The sequence below is a fragment of the Carya illinoinensis genome, chromosome 14 (genome assembly GCF_018687715.1).
Source record: "Carya illinoinensis cultivar Pawnee chromosome 14, C.illinoinensisPawnee_v1, whole genome shotgun sequence".
NCBI classification, from domain to species: Eukaryota; Viridiplantae; Streptophyta; class Magnoliopsida; order Fagales; family Juglandaceae; genus Carya; species Carya illinoinensis.
In genome coordinates, this window is record NC_056765.1 from 574,533 (window position 1) to 599,543 (window position 25,011).

Consider the following 25,011-nt stretch of genomic DNA (forward strand, 5'->3'; position numbering starts at 1 on the left):
TGCAAATTATCACACCCAATTATTTCCATATGGGTAAGGACTTGGAAATCTATGAAGAGCGAATGTAGCTGCCTAATGGGTGGCAAGGCACAACAATATTTGCAATCAATTAATTTCAGCTTAGACAATGAAGGAAGCCTTGGCATACAATTTGGAAATTCTTTCCCACCGTAGTAGTTGATGGTGAGACTTTTCAAGTTTTTTATGGGGCTGCAGATTTTGAAGTACATCTCTTTGACTTTCCGAAATACCAAGTACTTCTTTTGGAGGATTCCATTATAATACCAACTCCTCGAGGTAACCCTTATCCTTCAAGCTTGCATCCAAAGCATCATAGGCTGATCTAACATATTCGAGCTTTTGAATTAAAAGCTTTCCCTGAAGATTTATCAGTTTTCCCAATTCTCCAATGCAAGACCCACTGTGTTTGCTAAGGATGAAATTGGACAACGTCTGGAGACATTTAAGTTTGCCCATTTGTATCGGCATCTCCTTTAGTTTACGAGTTCCATCAATTTCAAGATGACGTAAATTAATGAGTTTCCACATATCTCTTGGCAATCTATCCAAATTATAACATTTCGATAACTTCAACGTTTGCAAATTGCACAGCATACATATGGAATTGGGCAATCTGTTAATAGCTGTGGAAGAAACATCCAAATAACGTAGATGTTTCATTTTACTAATTGAATCAGGCAACTTAGTTACACTTCCCCCCGGACATAGAAAGAACTTTTAAGCACCATGTCTTGGGCATTTTGATTTCACTCCATGCATTACAATCTAATGCTAGAAAAGTTCGCAACTGCTTGGCCTTGTAAAGATCCTCTTCATTCTTCTTAAAGTTACCCGAATTTCGACCAAAATACAATAAATAGCGAGTCATCTTCCCAATTTCTTTTGAACTATCACCCTTCAACCGCGTAAAGCCAAATTGTCCAGTCATGAATTTTGCCAAGTCGTTGACAAGATCATGCATTACAAAACCTGAGTTTGTTTTAAGTGATTGTTGAAATAATGATCTTGATACTAGAGCATCGAAGTAACGATTGCCAACTTCTTCCATAGTTTCTATTACAAATTGTTGCAAGAAACCTTCCACCATCCATAATAAAACTAATTGATCTTTCTCAAAAATATAATCTTTTGGGAATATCGAACAATAAGCAAAGCAGTGTTTTAAATCTGAGGGGAGATACTTATAACTTAACCTCAAAGCTGGAAGAATGGTTGTCTTCTCTGGTGGAAGATCCCATAGATCGCTCTTCAATATATTCATCCATTTCTTGACATCTGACTCTGACCACAACAAATCGCCAATGGCTTTGATTGCTAAAGGCAGACCTTTGCACTTTTCCACAATTTGTGGACCTATTTCTCTTATCTTTGGATCTGTGTTGGAGCTACTACCATTAAGAAATGCATGTTTTTCAAAAAGGGACCAACAAACATCCTGTGGTAATAGCTTTAAATGATGATGATGAGTTGCAATTGCGTGCATGGCCAATGCAACTTTTTCATTCCTTGTGGTGATAAGGATCTTACTTCCTTGAGCCCCATAGTGTAGTAGCTGGCCTAGGAGCTCCTGATGAATGGGTTTCTCACTCCAAACATCATCTAAAACAAGGAGAAATTTCTTCCCATTCAAATTCTTCTTAAGTGTAACTTGAAGCTACTTTGAATTCTCAAATTTAGGACAAGGTGTAGAAGTTGCTGCCTCTATAATAGATTTCTCTACCTTTATCTCATCAAATTCTTCTGAAACACGAAACCATATTTTAAGGTCGAAATGTCGTTTCACCCTACTGTCATTGTATACCAATTGAGCAAGGGTAGTCTTGCCGATTCCCCCCATGCCAACAATGGCAATCACGCACATTTCATTACCCCAGCATCAGACGAGAGCAATAAGTCAATTAATTTTTTCTTATCCTCATCCCTGCCAAAAGTGTCGGACTCTCTCACAAAAGAATTGGACGACCTTTGTGGATATTATTTTCCTCCAAGTCCAACTTGTAGACCCATAAAATCCTTTTGTTTTGCTAGATGTTCTAGTCTATCAATTACCTCTTGAATCTTTGGCTCTAGGTGATGGATAAAAGGATTAAGGAAAGCAGAGATGGAGTTTCTAACCTTTCCTGTAGTGGTTTGGAATTCAGCATCCAACTTGCATCGCAAGGCTTTGGTAGCAATCTCATCCAAAATGTCCTCTGCGTCGTAGAGAGTATCTTTCAGCTCATCAATCCAATCTCTCACAAAAGGCTTCGTATGTTCCTTTTCCTCTGCATCTTCGAGCACTGCATTCACGGACAACACTGTTGTCTTCAATTTCCTCAGGAGTCCTTCGGTTAACTTTCTTCCCTGCATAAAGTCAACAACTTTGGGAGATACCACTTTATCGAAGACCACTCCAAGGATGGCAGAGAGAAATGCCAGTCCCACCTTGGCCATGTTTTCTTCTTTGGAATGAAAGAAATCAAGGGAAATGAAGGAAGGTTTTTTTTCAAACAATAAAGCAAGATCAGGTGTATTGGGAGTTGTTCTGACACAGAGACGATTCTAAATAAAGGAGTGATGAAATTTAATGTGGTTCGGTAATTGTCTACGTCCACAGCTGCTGTAATTTCACTATAAAAATAATTTTTACAGAAATCTCTCTCTCACCCACTTTGATGCACTTCTCTGCTACACTATGCTCGCACACTTAAGCTCTCCTATTTATAGGAGAGCAAATCACTATGTTGCAGCAATTTGCTGCATGATGCTTGGGGAGGTGCCTAACAATACAAAAGCACCGAACAGTGCCTAATAAGCCAAAAGAGAAATGGTGCATTAAACAAACGGTGCAACGGTGCATGGCTCACCGTTCACCAACCGTTCACCATTTTGTCTCCATCTGCAACAATCTCCCACTTGGAGACAAATGAGTCTACATATCTTCATAGCAATCATCACAGCAACTTCAACTCATGCTTTTAAGTACGAAGTCCAACTGAAGCTATACACAGCTTCAGTTTGTCAGCAGTAACTACTTTTGTGAACATGTCTGCTGGGTTCTCTATTCCTCGAATCTTCTCAAGTATCAGCTGTCCACTATCGAGAAGAGATCGGATAAAATGGTATCGCAACTGTATGTGTTTTGTTCTAGAATGAAAGGCTGGATTCTTTGCAAGAAAAATAGCACTCTGACTATCACTATGCAGAATACATTTTTCATTCTTCTTTCCCAATTCTTCCAAGAATGACTGCAACCAAACCATTTCCTTCCCTGCTTCAGTTATAGCAACGTATTCCGCTTCTGTAGTTGAGAGAGCAACAATCTTCTGTAATTTAGAAGCCCACAATACAGCTGTACCACCCAGCGTATACACAAATCCAGTAGTACTTTTTCTGCTGTCAACGTCACCTGCTAAATCAGCATCTACATATCCCTGTAGTTTTAAACCTGCTTTTGTAAAGCATAGTGACGTATCTGAAGAGCCTTGTAGATATCTTAAAATCCACTTGACTGCTTCCCAATGCTGCTTTCCTGGATTACTCATGTACCTGCTCACAGCTCCCACTGCTTGTGCAATATCTGGCCTTGTACAGACCATGGCGTACATAAGACTACCAATAGCAGATGCATAGGGTATTCTGTTCATGCATTCTTGCTCTTCCTTCGTCTTTGGCGACTGATCCTTAGTTAGTCGAAAGTGACTAGCTAAGGGTGTGCTCACTAGTTTCGCCTTATCCATGTTAAATATTCTGAGCACCTTCTTTACATACTCCTCCTGGGAGAGCTTGAGAGTATCATTAGACCTGTCTCTAATAATTCTCATACCAAGGATTTGTTTTGCAGCACCCAAATCCTTCATCTCAAACCGCTTTGACAACTGCTTCTTCAGTTCATTGATTTCCTCGATGCTCTACCCTGTAACGAGCATATCATCCACATACAACAGTAGGATAATATAAGACTTGTCAAAGTTCTTCATATAGCAACAATGGTCAGCCTGCAGTCTTGTAAATCCATTACTGCATATGAAGTTGTCAAACTTCCGGTACCATTGTCGTGGAGCTTGTTTTAGGCCATACAAGCTCTTCTTCAGTTTGCAAACTAGATTCTCTTTTCCCATCACTGAGAATCCTTGTGGCTGGTGCATACAGATGTCTTCCTCCAAATCACCATGAAGGAATGCAGTCTTCACATCTAACTGCTCAAGATGTAGATTCTCTGCAGCCACAATTGCCAACACTAGCCCGATCGTTGTCAATTTTACAACTGGAGAGAAAATGTCTGTGTAGTCAACACCTTCCTTTTGTTGAAACCCCTTCACGACCATTCTGGCTTTGTAGCGCTTGCTACCATTGTGCTCTTTCTTAATTCTGTACACCCATTTATTGTGCAAAACCTTCTTGCCTTTTGGAAGCTTAGTTAGCTCCCATGTCTGATTTGACATCAGTGACTCTATCTCATCTTGCATGGCTTTCTCCCACTTGATCGAATCTTCAATTCGTAGAGCTTCATCATAACTTTCCGGTTCACCACTATCTGTTAGCAAGATGTAGTATAGAGATGGTGAGAACCGTTGTGGTGGCCTAATTGTTCTTGAAGATCTTCGAATAACAGTGAGTGGTGTACGTTGTTCAATCTGTGTATCATCATTTTCTTGATCCTCGTTCTGATCAGTGTTGACTCGAGTAACATCAAAATCAACAACCTCAGGTTTCTTTGGTTGTTCCTCAGATTCAGCTTGTGACTTAGCTTTGTACAGAATCTGCTCATTAAATATCACATTTCTACTTCTAATGATTTTGCAATTTTTATCATCCCAAAATCGATAGCCAAATTCTTCATCACCATAACCGATGAAAAAACATTTTCTATATTTGGCTTCTAATTTGTTACGATCAGTAGAATCTATGTGAACATATGATAAACAGCCAAAAACTTTCAAATGGGAAAGATTTACCTTCTTTCCGCTCCAGACTTCCTCTGGTAGATCGAACTTTAAGGGAACTGAAGGTCCCCGATTAATCAAATAGGTTGCAGTGTTAATTGCATCAGCCCAAAAACATTCAAGAAATCCTGAATTCAGCCTCATGCTTCTGGCACGTTCGTTGAGAGTTCTGTTCATGCGTTCAGCTACGCCATTCTGCTGCGGTGTCCCGGGAATAGTCTTCTGAAATCTAATCCCATTTGCAGCACAGAATTCTTTGAACCCTTCGTCGATGTACTCTCCTCCATTGTCTGACCTCAGACATTTTAACTTCAAGCCTGTTTCATTTTCAATCATGGCTCTCCACTTCTTGAAAGTATCAAATGTGTCAGATTTATTTTTCAAAAAATAAACCCATACTTTCCTGCTTGAGTCGTCAATAAAGGAAACATAGTACCGCGATCCTCCAAGAGAAGCGACTGGGGATGGCCCCCACAAATCTGTGTGCACCAACTCCAACTTTGTAGATTTTGGAGTTCTACCATTTTTCAGGAAACTAACATTTTTCTGTTTCCCAAAAATGCAACCTTCACACATGTCAAAATCAGTTGATTCCAACTTTGGTAACTTTCCCTTGGATAATAGTACCTTCATTCTTTTCTCACTCATGTGACCAAGCCTTTGATGCCATAGGTTGGCATTTGCATCAGCAATTGCAACAATATCTCTAATGCTTGAAGTCATGTATAGAGTACCTGTTTTTGTGCCTCGAGCTACTACTATAGCTCCTTTTGTTATCTTTCACGTGTCACAGGTAAATAGTACCGAATGCCCATCAGCATCAAGTTGTCCTATAGAAATCAGGTTCCTCATGAGCTTAGGAACATGTCGCACCTTTTGTAGCAACCATGCACTTCCATTGGGTAGATTGATTGGTACATCTCCCATGCCTTCGATTTCCAACGCTTCACCATCTGCTAAGTACACATTCCTGAAATCACCAGTGACATAATTCTGCATGATTTCTCGGTGTGCTGTAGTGTGGAACGAGGCTCCTGAATCTAACACCCAAGATTCAATTTGGTTGTCGACTGAAAGGAGTAAGGCATCTCGGAGCTCTTCTGTTGTGGCATTAACAGAGTCATGCTCATTCTTCTTCTTTGCTTCCTTGCAATTATTTTTGAAGTGGCCAATCTTGCCACAATTCCAGCACTGTACTTGTTTTCCAGACCTAGATTTACTTCTGTCTCTTCGGGACTTCGATCTGCCCCGATTTGAACTTCTACTAGCTCCTCTACCTCTCGTCTCGAGGTTTAAGGCAGAACTGGAAGTTGATGCTTCTCCTGTATCTCTTCTGCGAACTTCCTCGCTAAGAATATGGTCCCGGATATCTTGATACTTCATCTTTGTTTTGCCATAAGAATTGCTAACAGCTGTTCTCATAGCCTCCCAGCTTTTTGGCAATTGAGCTAGAGCAATCAGTGCACGTACTTCATCATCAAATTCAATCCTCACTGAAGCTAATTGATTGATGATGGTGTTGAACTCATTCAGATGCTGAATAACTGGAGTTCCTTCTGCCATTCTCAAGTAGAATAGCTTGTACATCAAATGCATTTTGTTATTGGCTGATGGCTGCTCGTACATGTCCGATAGAGCTTTCATCAAATCCGTCGTGGTCTTCTCCTTTCCCACATTGTGTGCAACTGATCTTGATAGTGTTAGTTGAATGACTCCCAACACTTGTCTATCAAGGAAATTCCAATTTTCATTGCTCATGTCATCTGGCTTTCTTTCTAGGAGTGGAAGATGTAGTTTCTTCCCATAGAGATAATCCTCTATCTGCATTCTCCAGTAGGCAAAGTCTGTACCGTCAAATTTCTCGATATCAACACCTTTAGCTTCTTCTCCAGCCATAACTTTACAAATGAGTTCAAATTCAAACAAACAAAGATCACTGTTGCGTCCGAAACACTCGAATTAGCTGGAAACGAGTCCGGAATGATCCAAATAGTTTGTCAGCACTATTTGATCGTCGCGATGGAACTCCAACTGGCGTGATCTAGCCCAAAATGATCTGCAACAAGTGGATGGTTCAGATCCAATGTACTGATGCTGAATCTCAAAATTTCGACCGTACGGATGGTCCGGAATAATCCAAATAGTTGGAAAGCACTATTTGATCGTCGAAATCGGACTCCGAATGGCTTAGATCTAGCCAAAAACATATCTAAAAAAAGGACGGTTCTGATCTGTCTGGCGTGTGAGATACACGCGCTGCACAGTGCGCGTGGGCGCGTGTAATACACGCGCTACAGTACTGTGTGCGCGTGGGGGAGAGTGAGGCGCGTGTGTAAGGCGCATGGGGGCGCGTGGGCGCGTGTCCTTCACGCGTCTTCAACCTCTGGAGCGCGTGGGGGAGTGTGGGTTGCAATAGATGCACGCGCCGATCTTCTAGGGGCCCGTGTAGCCTCGTCTGACCTCCGTTTTCGATTCTATTTGCGGCAACAGATTCGTCTCGACGTGAGGAACACCTTGGAGTTGTCAAAAATTGATTTTGAACAACTTGAATTTTCGGACAGCTCAAACCAATGCTCTGATGCCAGTTGTTGGGAGCTGTTCTGACACAGAGATGATTCTAAATAAAGGAGGAACGAAATTTAACGTGGTTCGGCAATTGCCTACGTCCACAGCTGCTGTAATTTCACTATAAAAATAATTTTTACAGAAATCTCTCTCTCACCCACTTTGATGCACTTCTCTGCTGCACTATGCTCGCACACTTAAGCTCTCCTATTTATAGGAGAGCAAATCACTACGTTGCAGCAATTTGCTACATGATGCTTGGGGAGGTGCCTAACAATACAAAAGCACCGAATGGTGCCTAATAAGCCAAAAGAGAAACGGTGCATTAAACAAACGGTGCAACGGTGCATGGCTCACCGTTCACCATTTTGTCTCCATCTGCAACACAGGTGAAAGCAATGTGAGTGGTTAAATAAGCGAAAGAACAATTTAAGTAGTTTTATTGATCATAGACAAAGGAGGGTACAGAGTGAAAGCAGAGCAAAGAATATAGGCATCTTATTGCTTTTAAAAAGGAAGTCTTTATTCCTTGCTCTGTTTCTTAATTGCCTCGTTAATGGGGTTTTCTTAAATGATTGGAATACTTCTTTTCATGGGGATGCAATACTTATTCTCATCGAATAAGATTTGATCTTGCTTTTATTATGGGATTAGAATTTGTTCTTTTCATAGATCTAAATATACGCGAATAAGCCATTTCATCGAAGACCACTCCAAGGATGGCAGAGAGAAATGCCACTCCCACGTCGGCCATGTTTTCTTGTTTGGAATGAAAGAAATAAAGGGAAATGAAGGAAGGTTTTTTGCAAACTGCAAAGCAAGATCAGGTTGTAAGCTATATATATTTTGGTTCTACGCCCAATGCATTGAGTTATAGATGAGGAGACAAGAATTAACCAACTGGAATATATACAACTTTGAATATATAAATAAAGGGAAGGTGGCACATGATTTAATTAAATTACAGAACCTTTAATTATGGAACCGGCAAAAGCCTATGACCTAATTGGCATAATTTCAAACTTTTAAAATGAAGTTTTTGAGTTCGAAATCCTCCTCTAAATATAAAATATTAAATTGCGGAACCAAAGAAAAATGAGAGTGCGAAAATCGATTTCTTGACATTTTCAAAGTTTTATGATAAAACTTTTATCTCTGTTGGTTGCATGTCACATGCATGCTCTGGCCTTTGACCGTCGGTCTATATATTGGGGCCAAACCATGTGATTGAACCAAATTAATTTAAGGAATTTAAGGACGTACAGTGCTAAAGAGTTCCAACAAAATCCATTGTGCCTCTACTTTTCACGTGCAAGTCACCTGCGTTTCTAGCACGCACCACCAAAAACAATCAACCTTTCGTTACTGAGTTGCCTGAACAGTTGTGAAATATATATATATATAAAGGAAAATTCTATTCATCACATTATCGTTTTATTTTTATTCCACTAATAAGATATAACGTATTTATTACAATTAAATAATTATTTATTAGATAATTATTTATCATCTAAGGATAATAAATAAGGCACATCTTATATAGTGTGAAGAAAGTATAATGAAAGTATGGTGTATAGAGTTAAGGATAAAGAAGACTCAATAAAGCACTCGACTACAGGAGAAGAATGGCAACAATAAGGCCACTGAATACTCGCATGGCAGCATGAGGGAAATGCAGCAAGACCACAACTGAGATAGATGAATCTAGAAGAATAATGCAGAGACTGGAGAATATTTGTCTAACAAGAAGGGGACAGATGTCATAAAATGAATGGAATAGGTTGTTGTAAATTGCCTATATATACTGATTGTAAATGCACTGTAAGTATATACGTGAAAATAGTGTAATAGAAATCTGAGATTTCTTTCAGAACTTTTGTCAAACATATTCTGGGCATGAATTTCCATAAGTCAATATGGTAATCAGAGCCTCATAAAGACTCGCAGCTACATTTTTTTTTCTCATCTTCAATCCTCGACTCCTTCCATGACCAACCCAGAAGCCTCCAATATTTCTTCCTCCACCACTCATCCTACCTCCATCAATCCGGCGAACGTTCTCAAATCAGCAAATCACGCTATCGATATCAAATTACCTATTGACAATTATCTCTTGTGGAAGGCTCAAAAGGTGCCTTTCCACAAATTAAAGGTCACCAACCATATCATCACGTGGATGGCTCTTGTGAAATGCCTCTCCCTGTTGTTGACGGTGTTGCTAATCCTGATTGTACTTAGTGGGTTTTGAATGACTAGCCTCGTTTGCTTTCGCAACTGAAAATTAAAATTTTGAAAACTTCTCAAAGTTTTCGAACGATTAGAAATTTTATAAAAATAAACACACGTTTTAATCTATTAATTTCATCTCAAAAGATCTCAAGTTTCTTCTTAAGTTTTCATCTCTCCAGATCTCATCTTATTTCAATATTGTTCCCTCCAATAATATATTTTAAATAAACAATATATTGACATGAATACACACTGCAAAAAAAGTAAAAATTATACCAAACGTGCAGCAAAATATTTGATTAAAATAAAAAATATTTACACATAAGGTAAATAAATAAAGGAAGTAACAAAAAAAAATTACACAATTGATAAATAAATAAACAAAGAAGCAGCTAAAAAAGAATTGACCAAATGGTTAAAACAAAAATAATAAAGCCCCTATGCCGCCCCAAACGTACCGTCCAGTTTGACCGCTGGGCAAAAAATTATTATTATTATTATTATTTTTTTACTTAGTGATTAAGAAAGTGATTTTAAGTATATTGATGTGTTTTTTTTTTACTTAATGATTAAGAAAGTGATTAAAAAAATGAGAAATGAAAAATGAAAAAAAAAATGTACCGCCTAGCGATATGGGTCAGGCAGCATAGTAGCCTGACCCAAACAAAAAAGAAGCAGCAAAAAAAAAAAAAAATTGCACAATCGGTAAATAAATAAACAAAGGAAGCAGTAAAAAAAAAAACAAAAAAAAAATTGACCAAATGGTTTAAAAAAAAAAGTAGCAAAAAAAAAAAATTTGCACCATCGATAAATAAATAAACAAAGGAAGCAGCAAAAAAAAAATGACCAAATGGTTAAAAAAAGAAGCAACCAAAAAAAAAAAATTGCACCATTAGTAAATAAATAAACAAATGAAGTAGTAAAAAAAACAAAAAAAAAATTTTTGACCAAATTGTTAAAAAAAAATAGGAACCAGCAAAAAAAAAAAAAATTCACCATCGGTTTATAAATAAACAAAGGAAGCAGCTAAAAAAAAATTTGACCAAATGGTTAAAAAAAAAAAGGAAGCAACAAAAAAAAAACACCATTGGTAAATAAATAAACAAAGAAAGCAGCAAAAAAAATAAATTGACCAAATGGTTAAAAAAAAAATGCACCATTAGTATAAAAATAAACAAAGGAAGCAGAAAAAAAAAATGACCAAATGGTTTTTTAAAAAAAAAAAAGGAAGCAGCAAATAAAAAATTGCATCATTGGTAAATAAATAAACAAAGGAAGTAGCAAAAAAAAAACAAAAAAAAAAATTGACCAAATGGTTAAAAAAAAGAAGCAGCAAAAAAAAAAAATTGCACCATTGGTAAATAAATAAAATACTATAAAAAGTATTACAAGTACTTGTGGGTCCCATCATATTACTAACTATAACAACGTCAAACTAATATCATCTCATCTCTATAAACAAACACATATTTCATCTAATCTAATCTCATCTCAATATATTTCAAAAGATTTTATCTTATCTTATCTTATCTCATATCTAAAAACAAACGAGGATTCTCTTTGCATTAAACTCCTCTTTGTCCGAGCAAGTCCTAACGTAGGTTCTAGATTGCTCTTCCTCTCGTGAAGTCTGGTCGCTTCTTCAGAGTTTGTTTGCAGCACAGTCAAGTGCTCACATAATGCAAATGCAGTATCAACTTACGACACTAAAAAAAGGTCCCAAGTCCATTACGGTTTATTTTCACAAAGCCAAAACTTTAGCAGTCTCCATGGGAGCTACTGGCCAACCTCTGTCGAATTCTGAGTTCTTAATATTTCTTCTAGCTGGACTTTACACCGATTACGACTCTCTTATGACATCCCTAACCAAACAAGCTGATCCTCTGTCTCCCCATTAGATATATAGCTTTCTTCTCAACCATGAGTCTCGTTTAGCTCACCGAACAACTACTCTGCTCAGTGCTAATCCTCTCGCGGCTCATGTCACCACTACTAAATCTACTACCTTGAATTCACCCTCATATTCACCTTCTCAATGTGGCAAAGGGGGTCGCAATTTTCAGGGACGATGTAGTCATGGTCCCCCTTCCTCTTTTAATTCTGGTCATGGTCCCATGTGTCAAGTCTGTCACAAACCTGGGCACTTAGCCCTCAATTGCCATTATCAGTTTGATCATAGTTACCAAGCATCCCCAACTTCATCCTTTTCAGCAAATATAACCATAACTACCCCGCCTCTTGCCCATATTCACTCATGGTTTCCACATACAGCAATAATCTCTCATTTTACACCAAACCTCACTAATCTTAATTTGGATTCTATCTCATATCAAGGCTCTGATCAAGTAAGCATTGGAGATGGCTATACTAATCCAATTCAGCACACTAGATCTGCCAACCTTCATAGCTCCTTAGGCAACTTCTTACTCTCTCAACTCTTACATGTTCCTTCTCTTATTAGAAATTTGCTCTATACCCATCAATTTTGTGAAAATAACAGTGTCTATTTTGAATTTCATTCCACCTTTTTCTTTGTGAAGGATTCTCATACCAAGGTGGTTCTTCTTCGGGGCATCGTTAAAGACGGCTTGTATGTCCTTGTTGTAGACTCCATGCCTTCATCAGTTCCTCTTCAATCAAACATTGGTGAGCACACATCTACTGACCACTGGCACACTCAGCTTGGTCATCTTTCCACATCACCAACTTCATACTTAAGAGTTTTCAGCTTCCTCTCAATTTTAGCAAAACTATGCAACCATGTTCTCATTCTCTCCCTCACCCCTCGTCTCCTTCTAAGTCTAGGCAACCTTTTGATTTAATATTTCTATATGTGACGGCCCCAATGTTATCTTCAAATGGTTGTAAGTTTTATTTTGCTATAATAGATGACAACACCAAATATATTTGGTTGTTTCCCATTCAGTCCAAATCAAATGTGTTAGCTATTTTTCTTGCATTTATGCAATTTGTTAACAATTATTTTTCAACTAAAATTAAAGCCATCCAATCCAATTTTGGGGGTGAATTTAGACCTCTTCAAAAAAAAATTTCATACTCATGGGATTATACATCATCTCACTTGTCCCTATTCACATGCTCAGAATGGGACAATTGAGCAATTTCATGGGCACATAGTTGAAACGGGACTTTCTCTTCTTGCTCACCCGTCAATGCCTTTTAAATATTGGTTAGAGGCCTTTAAAACCTTGGTTTTTTTTTTCAAATAATAGAATGCCCACTCCCATTTTACAAAATAAATCATCGTTTCAAGGATTCCCCTCCGAATTCAACCCATCTCACAATCAAACCTCTTCGTCTTCTACGGTTCCTGAGACTTCTCCCAATTTCAATGCGGCACCGCCCATTGCTCCTGTTTCTTCCTTAACGTCATTTGAGCCTTCTAATACTGATGATTCATCCTCCAGACTTGTCCATCCCATTATCACTCATAGTAAGGTAAATATTCAAAAACCCCTCATTCATAAGGATGGTATTATTTCCTAACCTTCTCAGAAACACTTTGTTTCATTTACCACTTCCGCACCCATCTTAAATAGAAGTCATGAAATTTCCTAAGTGGCATGAGGTTATGCAAACCGAGTTCCATGCTCTGTTACATAACCGAACGTGGGACCTGGTTCCTTCATTTGCCACCTTCAATGTTTTGGGTCCCAAATGGATACTCAAAACAAAAAGGAAGACTGATGGAACTCTAGAAAGGCGCAAGGCTCGCCTTGTAGCCATGGGGTTTTACTAACAACCCGGGGTTGATTATGCCGAGACCTTCTCTCCTATGATTAAACCCATTACTATCCGTATTATTCTTTCATTGGTTGTTTCATCTAACTGGTCTCTATAGCAATTGGACATACAAAATGTTTTTCTACATGGTGATCTCAAAGAAGTTGTTTATATGCAACAACCCACTGGGTTTGTGCATCCTGAGTATCCTTCATATGTGTGTAAACTGAGAAAGGCCATTTATGGTCTTAGAAAGGCTCCTAGAGCTTGGTTTTCAAAACTTAGAAATAAGTTGTTTTCTTTAGGTTTTCAAGAATCTAAATCTGATACATCATTGTTTGTTTATAGAAATGCTTCTAATGTCATTTTTGTTCTAATTTATGTGGATGACATCATTGTGACGGGTTCTAATTTCACTTAAATTTCAGAATTCATTTCGGCTCTTGAACTGCTTTTCCTGTCAAACACCTAGGTCAGTTACATTATTTCCTAAGTATTGAAATATGTCGAAATAGTGATGGTTTGTTTCTATGTCAATCTAAATATATTTTGGATCTGCTACAAAGAACAAACATGCGAAATGCTAAATCCGTGTCAACTCTAATGTCTGTCACCACAAAACTCTTGGCTTTTGACAGTTCTTCATTTGAAGATCCTATCACTTATAGGAGTAGTAGGTAGTCTTCAATATTTGTCATTTACTCGTCCTGACATTTACTCATAAAGAAATTCTATATAGAAGTTTAATACAACACACATTCATTTAACTAAATGTGATTTTTCCATTTTGACTCTTCTATTTTAATGCTTAAGTTGTGCGTACTCAACCGTCTAATGTCTTAATTTTAAACGACATGTACTTTTCCAATGAGCGTGATTTACATATTACAAATAATTAGTTCAATGGTAAATTACAATTCTCATATAATTAATGTGACAGTCTTTTGCATCTGTTAATTAGGATATAATAGAGGTCTTGAATTCGTAGCTAGCTATGCTCAACGCTCTTTTGATGCAACCACCTTAAATAAAAAGATCGACTAGCCAAAAACAACATTTACATACATTTATAGTAGGTGTGCATAGTACCGTATAAATTCAAGACAAGACCATGCGCCAAAATAGGGATATCTAGTAAAAGAAAAGTCCAACAAAGAGGACCACGTACGATAATACAACAACATTATCCAAACTACCCATATATCTAATTCCTCCCCTCATGGCCACCGTATGATCAAGCTAGGAAAACAGACTACAGTCATGATGTTTAGAGCTTGAAAACCCTTCCAATACAGCTATGAGAAAATGAACTTTTTTGGGACTAAGCCAGCCTTCTCTTTTGGTATGAACAATTTTACTTATAGTTTCACGTACACATTTTTTTTTTTTTCATATTTCTTTTGAAATTCAAAACCTCAACATTTTTAATGTATTAATAATTGACATGCAGATAAATAAGTTTTTTTTTTTTAAGTTTTTATTAAATACAGTTAGTAATTTTCAATATAGAAACCTTTGAATACCAATTAATTCTGCACTTCACCTATAAATAAATCTTAATTTATTACATAAAGAAATAACTAATAATTAAAATAATAATAAGTTAACCGTAAAATCGTTGAAGAATTCGGATTCAAAAAGTCTGATAAGATGTTCGTGAGGAAATCTTTCATCAGGGACTCCATGGCCCAATGGATAAGGCGCTGGTCTACGGAACCAGAGATTCTGGGTTCGATCCCCAGTGGAGTCGTTTTGTTTTGTTTGCCTTTCAAACTTTCTTTACTGGCCACACTTACCTCATATCAACATGACCAAATAGACATTATTAATTAAAATTTTTATGTGTTTCAAACTTTCTTTACTGCCCACCCTTGCCTCATATCAACATGACCAAATAAATATTATTAATTAAAAATTTTATGTGTAATTATTTTTACGTATTTCACTAATGTGATTAGCTACATTATTTTTTTAAATATAAAATAATTATTTTAACCAATCATATTAATAAAATGCGTAAAATTAAGTATATGCAACATAACTCCAATAAATAATCATGCAACATTACAATCATTTCATGTTCCCCATTGGGCCCCACCTCAACTAATTAATCCCAAAAATAGCCTTTTTGTCGCCCCCGAAAAAGGAAAAATAAAAATTGAGATATAAACAAGAGAGAAACTCAACAGCAAGTAACAGGCCCACGGAGGCCCAACTGATAGCGACATCCAAAACGACCTCCATCACGAACTAGATCCACCCACCCAAAATGAACCCAAACCCAAATGAAAATTCAAATCTTGCTCCGGCCAATCACGTTGCAGCATTAGATCGTTCTCTCCTGGCCACAAGTTCAGATATGCCGGTACACGTGTCCCTCAACCCGCTCCCCAACTCTTTTCTCCCCAAGTTCCAACTCCGCCAATCACAAACCCCACTTGACGTCACGTGCTCCCAACTCTGCGAAACTCCGCTTTACTCCGTTGGATCTGAGCTTGGCCTTCCAATTTCAACGACGACAACATCAGCAATATAAGTTACAAAGACAACCTCTTTGCATGTTGTTTATGGTCTTTGGGAGTTTGATGCTCTCTTTGTAAGCTTCTTCTTTTCCCGGGGAATTTGGTAAATGTGCGAGTCAATCTACGTGCGTGGCTATGATTTGGGTTTCTGCGTAGAGATTTATTCCCGGTTTTACAGAGATGTTTGATTGGAACGATGTAGAGGTAACCCAATTTCTCAATTTTCCTCAATTTTTTGTTTTAAATTATGTTATTCTATCCGGCGGTTAGATTGAAGTTTGGCAATTAATAGTTTGGTGATGTGGATGTAAGATGATTTTCTGTGTACGAGAATTTGAGCTTAAAGATGTAAACTTGCTTTTTGGGTATTTTTAGATTGTTCTGCTCAAGTTGTGGAAGGATTTTTTTTTTTTTTTTTTCCTTCTATGTGTAAACTTTTTGTGGTATGTTTGGTAATAGAATGCTGTAATCTATTTCGTCAAGGCTATAAAACATGTCTTGATGTTTTATCAAAAAGCTCACTGTTTGCGGAAACAATTAGGAAATTAATCGAAAAAATTTCCCTTTTTCTGAATTTCTCCTTACTGCTGCTGAAAATTTTGATTAGCAACAGCGGGAAAGCCCAATGGGTTTCTTTCATGTTCAAATTCTATTCTAAATGTAGTTGTAATTTAAACTTTAGTGCCCTCTTAGGCAGTAGATTTCGTAGAACAGGCTGAATGTGGGACATGTTTCAAAGGAATAGGGAATCAGGAAAGACTTGAAGTGGAATTGTTCTCTCTCTTGGAAATAGAATCTCAATTTCACTTGAGTTTAAAAGTATTCACGACTTTTTTTCAGATTCAAATGGTACTTCAATGTGAAAAATAGGAGTTGAAGTTAGTTTGTGTGGTGCAGGGAATAGTTCATGGATGGAGTGAAAGAAAGCGACATGAAGGAACACGGACGGGGCTGGACTGGGCAAATAGAATTTTTGAAAGTGCTATTCTTATATGCAGAGTCTTATTAGTCATATAAAAAAACTTCCACTATGGACTACTGCTCTAAGTGGAGTCATAGTTTTGGTGTTCTATGATTTAACTGGAAGATTAAAGCGTTTGTTAAGCTTTGGACAGTAATATTGAAAAGATGAGACCAAAATGGAGCTGGTAACTTGTTAGTGAAGTCTACAGCTCGTTAACATGGAGGCTTGGCATCAAATACCACCTTCATCAGAATGCAGATTTTATGGGAATGAGGCCCATTCTCCTGTAATCAAGAGAAAGATGAGTTGATTAACCCTGGTTATGTCGTTGCTATGGAAAATTGTGTCGCATGGTTAACTTGCTGCACTGCCTGGTTTGGATAGCGAGTTGAGATGAGATGAGTTAGAAATGGTTCGAGTTAAAATGTTTTATGAGATTTTGGAAAAGGAAAAAGAAAAATTTGAATAAAAATATTATAAAATTAAAATATTGTTAGAATATAATTTTTTAATATTATTTTTGTTTTGAGATATGAAAAAGTTAGATTGTTTTTTGTGTTTTGTTTGGAAGTTGGGGAAAGTTGTAATAATTAGGTAATGATTAGATGAAAAAATTGAAATTTTGAAATTGAAAAGTGTTTGTGTTTGTGGTGTTTGGATATTGAGATGAGATGAAATGAAATGAGATGAGATGGAAGCATCTCTCTATCCAAACCAGGCCTAAATTCCAAATCCTTTTGGTTTAGCAGTGATGAGGAATAGTTGCTGATTCTATCTCCCAAAGGGGGAGACTGGAGTTGTTTAGTCATATCATTTTCAGTTGAACGATAGGGCGACTGCTTCCTATTGTGTCAGATTATGGCCTGAATGAGGGATTTTCTAAGGATAGATTATTATTCAATTCATGTTGGTAGCATCTTTTTGCAGAAGGAAAGAACTTCAGAGAGTTTTATCACACTTAATCTTACCTATCAAAAAGAGAAGTTTTATCTAACTCTAGACAGGTTAAAGGGTCACAGTATGCCACTGCAAACAAAACTTTTCTCTGCTTTGAGAATGCCCTAGAGAAATTATCTGCTGATAGACACCAAAAGTGAAAGATGTTACTATCATATAATAGATGCTTGATACTGCATGTCAATTTGTGACAATCATTTTGTGCATATATTGCAAATACATTTCTAATTGAGAAATAGGTCATTGCAAAAAACGGATTTCATTCTTAAAAGTTCAATTTGCCATGTCACATGCAAGTTTAAAAGCGATGGCATTAGCTGCAGTCGGGGTTTCTCTTTCTAGCTACAGTCCCATTTGGCACAATGGAGTTGCAGTTATGTTTGTCATGTAAGTGCATGTTTGGGATTGCGGTGGAAAATATAGCTTATAACTTTAGGACTTATAACTTATAACTTAAGTAATAAGCTCTACTATTGAAAAGTTATTTAGTATTTGGTAACCATATGTTTAAAACACTTTCAAACATGTTACGTTTGTTCGGAAACAAATTAAAAAAGTACTTTCTAAGTTAGAAATGACGATTATTTGAATTTTCAAAGATTATGATCATATCCTTGAAAGTTTGAAAGTTGTAATTATCTTAAAATTGTATGAATATTTTTGTCCATTGACAGTCTTTTTGAAATGATGTTTTTCATCAAACATACTTTTTAGTTTATTTGAGATTAAAAGTACTTTAATATGTAACAACCAAACGACCTAATTTTTTCATTAAAGAGCTTTAAGAATATTTAAGTACTTTTTAAAATTCCTAACACAACCCCAAACAGGCCCCAAGTCATTTAGAATAAACATTGGTTTTTTTGCTTGCTTTTCTTTTTTTCTTGCAAAATATACCACCAAGCTTTACGAGGTTGCATAAGTTTTATTAATTCTTTAGACACACATACTATGAACTGCTCACAGATGTTTTATGTCGTTAGATAACATTGTTATTTTGTAGTGATGCTTAAAAGAACTTATAATTTCAGCTTGATATGATATGGGGTGAGGGTGGCGAGAGTGGTGACCACATTGTACCTTATCCTGAGGCAAGCCAAGATTATCATGACAAAAAGGTCTGCAACCAACAAGCTGCTGACATCAAACCTAGTGAGCAGAGGACTGCTGGGGCAACAATTGCTTTGCATGGAAGAAGGCTGGAGAGTGGTTCTGACCTTGACACCAATGCCAATAATGCTTCAGTATTCAGCGCAGACTCCTGGCCTGATTTGTCTTTGTCCAATGCTGCCAAAACTGATCAGGATTCCATGGGTGCTGAAGTATCTAACAACCTAATTGGTATAAGCAAATATAAATCATCAAGAGGTGGTGAAATTGTTTATTATTCAAATAAAGTGCGTTTGTATAGTGCATGTTTTCACTTATCAGAAAAACTATGGTTGCATGGATGTATGTGTGTACCCTGAGCAGTTGAAGGGACAGTTATTTTGATTTATTTATTTCTAATGTGGTTCGTTTGAAAGCAGATGCTGAAATCTTTCAAAATACCCATGAAGATAGAGAGCAAGGTGATTTTGTTGACTATGAATGGGCTAACATCGGAAGCTTTGACGATTTTGATCGAATCTTCAGGTAATTGAAGATGGCTATATCTCACACAATCATATTAGACCTGTAACAGTAATGAAGCATCACCTTGACGGCATTCTGATATTTAATCTTGGTATCCATGGGATAATAAAGCTTAATAAAAAGAATTTCATTTTCTTCTCCTTTCCTTTCAGAACTTTAACATGCTGCAGAAATTTATTTTCCCCAATTTTGTAACTGCTGTTTCTGTTTGTTGGAGTTTGTAACAACGTGTCTTAAGCTTAAGAAGCAACTAATCGACAAAAATTTTAGATTGATGTGTGTTATGAGCTTGGTTTAACTGTAAAAGGACTCTCTCCATCCATTCCTTTTCTTTAGTACTACCTTCCTTGGTTTTCCATTTTATTTATTTATTTATTTATTTTCTTTCTTCTCTTATATACTATGGTATCCATCTGACTCAATATCCTCACAAGTAATGATTTTGCAGCAATGATGACCCAATATTTGGCCATTCAAGTATTGGTAATGATGATGCTCTATGGTCTTCTTCGAAGGATGTAGCTAACAGCCCAGTAAAAAATTTCCCAATGTCTGTGGACTCAACAAGTTTGGAGTCGGAAGAACTAAGAAACTCATCTGAGCAATTGGAAAGTAAATCAAAATATTTGATACATGAGGATGGGTCATTGCCCTTTGGATGCGTGAAATCTGAAGATGCCGCACTGCACGATTTAAAGAATGCACATGCTATGTCGGATCCCATGGAGTATACTGGAAATAAAAGGATGCCCATGGTGAAGAAGCGGGTATTAAAAATTATTCTGCAGTGCGAAATGCTTTCCACTTAAACAAGTGGACCACAGAAATCACATTAGTTTTGTTTGTCCCTTGCAGATAGATATGGACATGGTGGAGAAAACCTCTGCAGCAACCTGTTGCCTAGCTGCTGAAAATGTTGTGAACACCAATGAGTTTACAGATAAGGTAACACTTTCAAATACATCTAATAGGGTGGTCCACAAAATAATACCGACAGTAAGGAAACTAAGCCAATTTTGTTAGAGAGTTCTTTTATTTGAAGGCCTGTGTGGAGGAACCAAATGCTTAGACAAGTACAACTTTGGATTGGGGTAGCTTTGGGTATGCCCCCCTGGCTCCTTACATGCCAGAATCCTTTAGAAATACAAAGAGATAGGAATGGCTGCCCCCGCTGCAGTCTGATTTGTTGATACCCCCATGTCTAATGACTCTGTTTACTGTATCTAAGGATTCATGGCGCAAGAGTGCCCTCAATTGTTCCAGAAATAATGCACATGGATCTTCTAACTTGGAGAGTGTACCGGGCTCATGGTTTTTTGAAACTTATGCCTCTATGATTTATTGAACCTTATGCTTATACTTTTTTTTTTTTTAATTTATTTATTTTTTTATGTCGGGGAACCTCTCCAAGGCAAGGCCCTTTGGACCTACCCCTGCAGGGTAAACGCTGGTACCGTGCACCGCACCTTCGGAAGTTTCCCTACACATAACTGGTTAAATATATGGCTTTTCACCAGGGGGTATGGCCCCAAAGGATTGTTTACACCCATGAGGTGTTGAACCTTGGACCTTGAAGGGAATGAGATCCCAACACCAAGGCCTTCACCACTTGGGCCAACCCCTTGGGGTTTATGCTTATACTTAACCGGGGGTAAAGGGAAATTTATGCTTGTTTGTGAAAATATAATATCCTATATGATTTATTGAACCTTTGATGCAGTTTACTTCGTAGTCTCTAGATCTTTCCTTCTCTAGTAGTCGTGTTGCTAATGTATAAAACTCATGTTTTATATTGCATCTTGTATTCTTCTTTGATGCGCCTGCACATTCCATTATATGTCTACTTATCATTCTAGTTTCTTATTCATACGGACAGGGTTCTAGGCAAACAAAATCGTTGAAATGTCGGAGAAAGTCAGGAAAAAATGAGGGGAAGACATTATCACATTTGTATGGTACCTGGTCTCCCTCGAGAAACCCATCCAGAAAATTCGAGAGCCAATTGGCTCCCTCCATGCTTCACTCTCCTCCCTCTTCGATGCTCGGACAACAGAGGCAGCTTCCAGGGCCTGAGTCATTGCAGTACGGGCATGTTGTCAATCCATTTGTGGCTCCATCAGCATACGGGAATCTCATGAATCATCCTGCCATACCTGTGCATGCTCACATTCAGCCTATGGAACAGAATCACCAACCTTTGCTTTCGGGTTATGATGGTACTCCAGGGTGTGCAAATGCTGTGAGCAAGTCAGTGAACACCCATGTGAAACCTCTGACCATGACACCTCAGGAAAAAATTGAAAAACTAAGGAGGCGGCAGCAGATTCAGGCCATGCTTGCCATTCAGAAACAACAGCAACAATTCAGTCATCAAGTCCCTAATACCAATAATTCCATCACTCAAAGATGTCTCCATGAAAGCCAAACTCAGCACTTTGAGGAAGCTGATCTTGAAGTGGAAGATATAAGCACTACTATGGATCCAAACTCACCTGTCGAACAAGATGATTCCAATACAGTCTCTGCAGCGCTTGATGATTATTCGGTGGACAGAATACTTTACAAGCTTCAGGATACCATTTCAAAGGTAAGGTTGACTTGTGGTTGAATTAGTTTCCTCATAAACTAAGTTGGACTGCTACAAACTTATGATACCAATGTTTTGCAGCAGTTGGACATGAAATTAAGACTTTGTATACGGGATAGCATGTTCCGGTTGGCTCAAAGTGCAATGCAGAGGCATTATGCTAGCGATACAAGCAGTAATAACAAGAGTAGCAGGGATGAAGATGAAGTTATTGCAGAAGATGCAACCAATAGTACTAACAGGTTAGTACACCAAGTACAGTTTTTTTTCTTACAACAAGGAACCCTTGAGACCATGTAAACGCCACATGTCTTTCACGGAGGGGATATCTCTCCTAGAAACTGTTTATACGTAAGTGTGGATCAAGGTCCTCTCAAGTTCTTGCTTGGACTTAAAAAGAGCCTTAAGTGAGAAGGAAATAGATGTATAAAATAAGTCTCACAATATATATTACTCATTTAATATTGCTCGAAATATGGGTAACAATAATGATGTTGGGCATCAAGTTCAGGCTAAAACTTTAGGGGATTTTTTTTCCCCAGTATTTGAACCCTTAGGTTTGGGAAGAGCATACCCTAAGACCAAGACACTTACCGCTTGAGTCAACCCTTAGGCATCCCAAGATAGTTATCATGATCAATGATCTTTAAACTGGAAATTTGGACAAACTACTTTTCTTTTACATACACGGAAATAGTTAAATTCAATTATCATGAACTTATCCGTTGGAAAATATTGTTGAAACTAGACAAGTGATGGCCTACAGATTTATATTAAAAACCAAATAGTTTGCTGCTGCATTACCGCATTTGTTACAAAGTTCATCTGCGTCCTTTTGGGTTGGATGCCTTAAAAGAGTATCAAAATTATATTTGAGTCATAAGATGCAGCTACAACCTTTTCGTTTTAGATTCCCAACGTATTATTGCTTTCCTCAGTTGAACTATATGGTATTGCAGGTATTCAGGGTTGCCTGACGTGGAAACAGTGACCAATCCCATAGACCGAACCCTGGCTCATTTGCTCTTTCATAGCCCTCTGGAATCACCAGGAAAACTTCCTGATACACCTGAGTCACCTAAGCTGATTCCATGGGAACAAAAAGTACCAGGCTTAGTAAACTTGTCGATAGGGTGCTTGCCAGAGTGTACAAAAAGTAAAGAAAACTTTCCTAACCAAGGAGCTACGAATCCTTGCACATTGTCTGAGCCCCATCAGCTCAAGAACAGCCCTTGCACAAACACTTTAGAGAATGCTTCAAACATTGAGCCTGCAGATGGTGGAACTATGGCGGTTGAAGCCTCTAAATGAATGGAGATATTTTTTAAAACTTCATGAGGATAATTCCTACCTTTATGTCTTCCATGCCTATTGATGTGTTCCAGGCATAATTTATACTGATTTACTGATAACGGCACTGTCACTTCCATTGTCAGCATACTGAATATCTATCGAGTAGTATGTACAAACTAGTTAGTCTATGTTCTCTCCAAAGTTAAACCGGTCTGCATGATTGCATCCTTAAAAAACCAACGGTGATGATTACCATGTGTGACTGAATATGTAATATTGTCTGTTGAATGAAAGGGTGAACCTAACTAATGCCTGCGACTCTTGGCAGTTAAACTAGCTCTGAATTAAATTTCACGTACTTTATTATGAAATGGTGCACTGTCTGTTTGTGTAATGTGATGCTTCCATTGGAAAGTGTGCGATACCTCCTCCTACACTATATCGTGCAATTGCATCAGATTCTAGCATCCGAGAGAGCCGGAAAGCAATTAAGAATAGTGTGTTAATTATGTGTACCACAATTTGATCAATCACTTAAAGCTAAAATGTGAATTAACAATGAAGATAACATGCACTTACATGGATAATGCAACTGGAAAATCAAGTTCCTAGTTCCTCAAGGAGCTAGGCTCACTAATTCCTTATGTTCAACACCCAAGCAGCAGCTTAGCATATTGTTGCACTAGCCTCGCAATTCTACGTTTATAAACATGCTGCACAAAACTTTCTCCATATCTTAAGAGTCTTCAATCATATCTTCATTTCTAATTCCCCCATCAACGAAAACAACTTTAGGCACACGATATCGAAATGAAAATCTCTTTTGACCCGTTTTGCTTCTTTGCCAAGGAACGAAACGTAATTAAGGAAAGCTAGCCCCCCTCCCCCAACAAAGAAAAAAAAAAGTACAGAAAACAAGAAGAAAAAAAAGGAGAAAAGGTCGAAGATTTACTTCACCATTTTTCTCTTTCATTGTCCTCCGTTCGGGGTAGGATTTGTTGCCGAAAAAGGAACGGAAGTGAGGGAGAGCGAGGTAATACCTGTAACTCTCTACGCTCTCTTGATTTGCATATATAGCTCGTCAAGAACCTCCCCGTCACCCATTTTGTCTCTGTGTCTGGGCCAATTCAATGGTAAGGCAATTGCCTCAGCCCTACCTATGTAAGGCTGCCAAAATTAAAAAAATAAGGTATTTTAATTTTTTTTTTAAATAAAAATCATTTTATTAAATAAAATTTTAAATAATTTTAATATTTTTCAATGTGTGCAACGTCCCATAATACTAAATTTGATATTTAATATAATAAATTATTTATATTTTAAATATTTTTTAAAATCTTGCTAAATTGAGATACAAAATTTATATTGAAGCATCATTTTAAGTTATTGTATTAAATATAAATTTAAAAAGACTTTATTTAAAGATTTTAAATAAAATCTAATTTTGTTAAAAATTTTAAAAATATTTCGTATAATAATTTATATTTTATTATATTATAATTATAAATGATTAATTTAAATTTCACCTTAAGCTTTAGATTGTATTGAGCCGCCCCTGCTCTGTGTGTA

At 37.3% G+C, this 25,011-nt stretch overlaps 2 protein-coding genes, 1 long non-coding RNA gene and 1 other non-coding gene across 8 annotated transcripts; 2 read left to right on the top strand and 2 right to left on the bottom strand.

Annotated features, from left to right (window-relative positions):
• Positions 1-276: 276 nt before the first annotated feature.
• On the bottom strand, positions 277-2,454 carry LOC122294613 (putative disease resistance RPP13-like protein 1). Its single transcript, XM_043103504.1, has 3 exons — positions 2,071-2,454; positions 784-1,675; positions 277-644 (listed from the first exon to the last, which is right to left on the bottom strand). Exons 1-3 carry the CDS (start codon positions 2,452-2,454, stop codon positions 277-279), a joined length of 1,644 nt encoding a protein of 547 aa, XP_042959438.1.
• A 12,707-nt stretch (positions 2,455-15,161) lies between these two features.
• On the top strand, positions 15,162-15,234 carry TRNAR-ACG. Its single transcript has one exon. It is a non-coding gene; the product is annotated as a tRNA-Arg (tRNA).
• A 651-nt stretch (positions 15,235-15,885) lies between these two features.
• LOC122294321 (protein LNK2-like) lies at positions 15,886-23,813 on the top strand. Of its 5 annotated transcripts, XM_043102951.1 has the most exons (9): positions 15,886-16,210; positions 16,904-17,382; positions 18,959-19,295; positions 19,457-19,562; positions 20,011-20,329; positions 20,418-20,507; positions 21,439-22,149; positions 22,231-22,391; positions 23,109-23,813. In XM_043102951.1, the coding sequence occupies exons 2-9, from the start codon at positions 17,380-17,382 to the stop codon at positions 23,458-23,460; spliced, it is 2,079 nt and encodes a 692-aa protein (XP_042958885.1). In that variant the 5' UTR covers positions 15,886-16,210; positions 16,904-17,379; the 3' UTR covers positions 23,461-23,813. The 5 variants fall into 5 exon arrangements, with proteins under 5 accessions (XP_042958885.1, XP_042958883.1, XP_042958884.1 ...); XM_043102949.1 differs by lacking the exon at positions 16,904-17,382 and having other exon boundaries at positions 15,887-16,210; XM_043102950.1 differs by lacking the exon at positions 16,904-17,382 and having other exon boundaries at positions 15,888-16,210; positions 22,234-22,391.
• Positions 23,702-24,670, bottom strand: LOC122294331. Its single transcript, XR_006237583.1, has 2 exons — positions 24,022-24,670; positions 23,702-23,903 (listed from the first exon to the last, which is right to left on the bottom strand). It is a non-coding gene; the product is annotated as an uncharacterized LOC122294331 (long non-coding RNA).
• Positions 24,671-25,011: the final 341 nt, after the last annotated feature.